General features: G+C 37.1%; 1 protein-coding gene across 1 annotated transcript; it reads right to left on the minus strand.

The window, feature by feature from the left end:
• Positions 1-696: 696 nt before the first annotated feature.
• LOC121206274 (probable pectate lyase 1) lies at positions 697-5,500 on the minus strand. Its single transcript, XM_041077102.1, has 7 exons — positions 5,142-5,500; positions 4,657-4,710; positions 4,041-4,124; positions 2,096-2,738; positions 1,893-1,996; positions 1,646-1,784; positions 697-1,551 (listed from the first exon to the last, which is right to left on the minus strand). The coding sequence occupies exons 1-7, from the start codon at positions 5,237-5,239 to the stop codon at positions 1,330-1,332; spliced, it is 1,344 nt and encodes a 447-aa protein (XP_040933036.1). The 5' UTR covers positions 5,240-5,500; the 3' UTR covers positions 697-1,329.
• Positions 5,501-5,762: the final 262 nt, after the last annotated feature.

The following is a 5,762-nucleotide window of genomic DNA, read 5'->3' on the forward strand; positions in this document are numbered from 1 at the left end:
AAGAATGATCTTAATGAGGGTGGAAGGCATTGGTGAAGTGACAGAAGTAACATGAGCAAGTTGGGGGAATAGAAAGAGAATGGTGTTGTATGGTCCCATCCATCAATTTGCAAAACAATTTATCTCATCCCACATGGTTCAAGCAGACCACTGCATTTGTTGTCTCCATCATCTTCCACGTGACCCTCCTTATTCACATTGAATCTCATTCTCAATAGTCGGACTTGGGCTTTTTTTTGCCACCACTACTCTTTCAATCACTCCTTTTCAGTTTCTATCAATGTTCTTTATGCTTCTTTTTTTTTTCTTTTCTATGTTCCTCCCCTGTATTTGTATTTCTTTAAATGCACCTTTACTCACATGGTTTTTGTTTTCTTTACAAATATGGATAAAATAAACTAGTGGGGGGCAGGAACAAGATGTTAACGAGAAGGGTGGTTGAAGCCTTATTGAAATGATTTATTATCTGTTTAATGCAATCGGTTGCACCATGGCTTTGTATCATTTGGTAAAAAGGTTAAGAGAATTAAAGTCATGATATTAACTAATTAATGGCTTTTAGGTCATGTGGGGGATGCTTGTCTGTCGGTGCCCATATGAAATAAAAATCACTAATGCATTTGCTTTGGGGAGAGCATGTTGATATCCTAGACAATTACTGAACCAAAAAGTGAAAGAAAAAGTGAAAGGGTAATGTAAAAGAAACATCAATGCTATTTGACTATAATGCATCATCATATTTCATCATCTGTAACAAAGTCTTTCAATAACTTGGAAGTTTGACATTCAGACACTTTTGCTTGTAATCTAGACACAATTTTTTTAAAAGAAAAAAAATCACAAAATCATTCGAACCTAGAAAGACCCAAAGGACCAAAGTGCATGTGGAGACCAAATGATGGTTTTAAAGAGGGAAACTGAACAATGACCCAGTAAAATACTTCATAAGGTGGGGAAAAAGGGGACAACGCTTCCGCACCTGCTCCTAACACATATATTTCCTTTTGGTTTGGGTTACTTGAGTTGAAGCTGAAGCAGGCCGAGGTTGAGAAAATAAAACAAATTGACAAACAGGATGAGTGAGCTGGCAGGACAAGACAAATATAATGACAATGTGTAAATTTGTACACGTCGTCAAAATATGTGATGAAGCAGGTAGATGGGGTGGAAAACAAACAGGGGATATATAGTATAAATGGATATTTGATTGGGGTAGGCAGTGCTTTAATTTTTTTTTTTAAGAATCATGGAAAGAGGGGGAAAATCAAACAGATTGTAAAAAGGCTGATTTTCAGCCAATTTAATTGATTGGGGAAAAGATGGATAATACTAGCATTGCTTGCCTCTGCGGCAAGGAAGAGCACCAGCATTGGAAGTCATGGCTCCAACCATGGAAGAGGACTTGGCTCCCAAGCTTGAGGCCCTGGCATAGCTGGCTGAGGCTCCAGCTCCAGATGGTGTGAAGTAGGCACCGTTCAGTAACAAGTCTCCTTCGGACCTCCAATTCCAGCTCTTCCACTGCCCTTCAGCTGTATCTACTCTCTTGGTAACCTGTTCAAGTTCAATCAATATCATTAAATGATCAAGGATTGTGAATATCAATCAATTGAAAAATGAACGAATGAGAGACCGAGATAAATCATACCTCCTTTGCAAATGGGTTTGTTGGAGCTGCATATCTGTTACCCTGGCTGTTGATGGTGGGGTTTGCACTTCCACCAATAGCATACATTTCCCAGTGAGTGTAGTCATTGTTCACCACATGGAAATATCCATGCCTACACCTGCATTAATCATAATCCAATCCAATTCTCAGATTACATTTCATTTTTTGATTTCCGCTGATAACAAAAGGCCTTTATTGTGAAAGGTTTAATTAATTGATGCACTACCTTGGCATTCTCTGGATAAGTCCCTCTCCGAAATGGTTGTAGGCAATGGTCACTTGCATTTGCTTGTCCCTTGTGTAGGAGTCACTGTGCCCTAGCAACATCACCTACATTTAATCACAGATCCAGAACAGTTAGCTTTACCATTAATAAGAATGCTTTGCATAGAACTCTAGCTACAAAGAGAAATATGCAGCAAATTTTACCTCATTGTGGTGGGTCATGTGGTTGTTGGAGATGGTAATGGCAGTTGAGCCCATGACAGCATCAACAAGACCATCAGCACAATTAGAGAGAGAATTGTGATCAACCCAAATGTGGCTTGAACCGAAGATGGAGATTGCATCGCCATCAGCCATTGTCCTCCACCCAAAGTGAGACGGTGAGCTTCTCACCATAGCATTGCCAGTAGGCTTACAGTCATGAATATGAAGACCATGGATGATCACATTGGTAACATACTGGATGGTGATACATGCCCCATTAGCAATATGGACATTCACCCCACGACCATCAATGGTCTTAAAACTGTTCATAATCAGCTCCTGCTTCAACCGAATAACCATGTCCCTCTTGAACACAATCCAAAGAGGCTCGTCCTGGATCACAGCATGACGCAACGTACCAGGTTTGGGGTTAACAGGGTCATCATCATTAGGGTCAGTGACAACATAGAAACGTCCATCACGCCCACCAATTGCATTCCTTCCAAAACCAATGCCACAATCAGCAAGTCTCTTCCGGTTCTTCTGCCAGTTTGGGTCACAACGCCAGCAATCATCGATGGGGTTTCCTGTTCCGCATGTGAAGAACCCCAACTTCCTTCTTTCAGTCACATTGCGAATGTTCCTGCCATCATATCAAATGTGCATGCATGCATTTAGACGTTATTATCAAATGTTACTATTAACGGCAACATGCAATAAAATCACAACTTATCATAATCTAGGAATTCGCAGCTGTAAAATATTATTGTCGGTGGGGTTAAATTAAACCCCACTTTCCATATCAGCTCCTACAGTCCCGAGGGCCATAAATCAGATCCCAATATGGAAAAGGTAGTGCACAAACAGACAAAGGGTGTAGTATAAATTTTGTCACTCATCGAGGACAATAAGGTCATTCCAAATTAACGGGTATGGATATGTTTCAGCTATTGTCCTTTCACAACAAACAGGTAAAAGCTGTTATTTCCAAAAGAAAAGAAATTGCACTTAAAAGAGGCAAAAAAAAAAAAACTACAAAGAATCTATAATTTTACGAAGTTAGACACACAAGAATATCCTTTACCCAGATTTTGTTTTTCTCCAAACTTATAACATAAATCAAAGAAAAAAAGAAAATGGCTTCCACTGTTTCCATTCTTAAGACTATTACAAGCATTTAGACTTTTACATTTATAATATAATGATTAAAAAGAATTAGGAAGACAAACTAAAGATAGTAAATTGAAAATGGGTAAAATAAAAGTAGGTTGTTAATCATGATTTATGGGAGAAGTATGAAAGATGGAATTTGCTTGAATAGACAAACAAACGTGCATCTACAGTAATGTGATGTAACGAAACTTTAACTATAATAAAATAAGTGATTAAAACTACCCAAAAAATATAAGTTGTAAATTTGGACAATTTAATTGAATAAGCATGTGAAAATATTGGACCCTCAAAGTACGTGTAAACAAATTGCAGAATTGGATTGGTTACAGAATGAGAGTGACAAAAAGACAGTAAAAAAATGAAAGGGGTAAAACAAAAGCATGAAAAAAAAAGGTCATGATCAAAGTAAGAATGTAACAGATTTTGATTGATGATATGAAAATCCTCATATCACTCGCTAATAAAAAAATTACTAATACTTAATATATTTTTATTTAATAACTAACAACTTAAAAAATGGGTTCCCTTGATAGAAAACAAACGAGGGTAAATGCTACAAATCTACAACTGCTACCATAATAAATTTGTGTCTTCTTTCAATTGTGAACTATTTACTCTCCTACCTACCAAAAATATAAGAAAAAAATAAAAAAACCCAAATCACCTTCCCTACAATTTACTTTTAATCGAAAGAAATATTACTTTCTTATTTACTTCAAATTTTATATAAATAAAAGTAATGTAAAAAAAAGAATAAAAAAGAAAGACTCACATGTCAATGATGGATTCCACCTCGGCTGCTACAGCCTCTGGGTCAGGAACGGCATGCTCGTTAAGTGGCTCGACCTCCTCTGACCTGAAAATCAGCCATATAAAACTCATAAATAAAAATAATGTAATTGTTATTAATGTTTCCATTGATGAAAAGACACGTGTCGGTTCCTAAATGCGAGTACAACAGTAGATATAAAAACAACAGCAAGTACACACTGCTCAAAGGGAACTGTCCGCCAAAACTCCCAAAACCGTTAAAGGATGGGTGGAAAAGGAAACCGCGAGGGAACCGTCTGCGAGGATTATTGAAATGACCAAAATGCACTTTGGCATTTCGTTTTTTTTTTTTCTTGTAAGAGGAGGGTAATTCTGGTTATCTGACCAAAGTAAGGAAGAATGTAGCGTGGAATAAACGGTTAAGATCCGAGGATCTGGATCTAAGCAGCTGGGATATTAATTTTATTGTTAGAATGGATAAAAGGAAAACCGCTCCTATTATCCAACGGTCCAAACGGGAAACGCAAACGAAAAGGACAAAACTAACGGCTGAGATCATCAGTTTTTTTTAACAGAAATGCAAAGGCTAGTGTTTTGAGCTCTGCAGTGCATTTTACCTAGCTGCCATTGTTGAGTTCTTTGAGCTCTGCACCTTCTCTGTTTCCACATTGCTGTAAAAGTGACAAAAGAAAAATTAAAAAAAACAGTTAAATAGATAAAATCCATAACAAATGAAGGAAAAAGAGGTTTTATATATTTTCTGCAGTGAAGAGACATTTTCAGTTTACATTAAAAAAGGATAGTGAGATCTCATTTTTATACATGTTAAGGTGTGTAAATGTGAATAATGGAGACGTTAAAAACAAAAATCCAGTTCCATTTTAGCGATTGAGATTGATTTTCCAAGTGTAGATTTCAAGATCTAGCCAATGGAAAATTTCACTTAATTTGAACTATTAATATTTCATTAAAACAGGAAAAAGGAGGAAAACAATATTTTTGTTCTGGGACTCTGTTTTTACCAAAATGAAAAAAAAAGGAAGCTTCAGAATTCAAGTTGAAGAGAGAAAAAGAGAGAGAGTGAATGTCTTTAGAGAGAAACCTGGAAACGTTGCCTGTCCGTACAGTAGCCATTGCGGCAACAAGAAGCAAAAACAGAAGAGCTAAAGAAGCGAAAGCCCAGTTGTTTGAAACCGCCATTGTAACTTTCTCAGCTTCTTCTGTACTCAAAAACTTTCTCTCTACCCAAACAGGCAATTCAAAACAGGAAAAGAAAATAAACAGGAAAAAGCTGAGAAAAGAAAAAGTAGTAGAAGAAGAAGCACGGAGAGTCTCTGGGTACAAGCTCCAAGGAAACGGTTTTTTATAGAGCCACGAGCAAAACGAAAAAAAGAAGAAACGACGTCGTCATTTACCCGTAATTACAAAACGAGAGCGTTTTCACTTTTCAGGCTAGGTTTTGCTTTAACCAATGAACCTAGTTACCTAACCGTCACTAACTGTCTCTCGTTCCCCTTCCAAGATCCCTTTCTTTAAGTCACGTGCTGTTTAACCGCGGTTAAACAAAAAGTTCAATTTCACTATTTTAACCGTGGTGAAAATGCCACATCAGATCATATTACAGTGGCCGTACGGAGGGAAAGGAAGGGAGCAGAATATCACGGTTTCCTGCTGATTTTCCGGTTCTGAATATTAGTTTATTTTTCATAAAATAATAAATAAA

The sequence above is a fragment of the Gossypium hirsutum genome, chromosome A09 (genome assembly GCF_007990345.1).
Source record: "Gossypium hirsutum isolate 1008001.06 chromosome A09, Gossypium_hirsutum_v2.1, whole genome shotgun sequence".
NCBI classification, from domain to species: Eukaryota; Viridiplantae; Streptophyta; class Magnoliopsida; order Malvales; family Malvaceae; genus Gossypium; species Gossypium hirsutum.

Bases quoted from the DNA above. Each gene is read 5' to 3' on its own strand.
- LOC121206274 (XM_041077102.1), bottom strand. From the start codon at position 5,239: ATGGCGGTTTCAAACAACTGGGCTTTCGCTTCTTTAGCTCTTCTGTTT. The intron at 4,711-5,141 runs GTTTCTCTCTAA...TCACTTTTACAG, and splicing joins CGGACAGGCAACGTTTCCAG to CAATGTGGAAACAGAGAAGG. The intron at 1,785-1,892 runs GTAGTGCATCAA...TGATTAATGCAG, and splicing joins CTTATCCAGAGAATGCCAAG to GTGTAGGCATGGATATTTCC.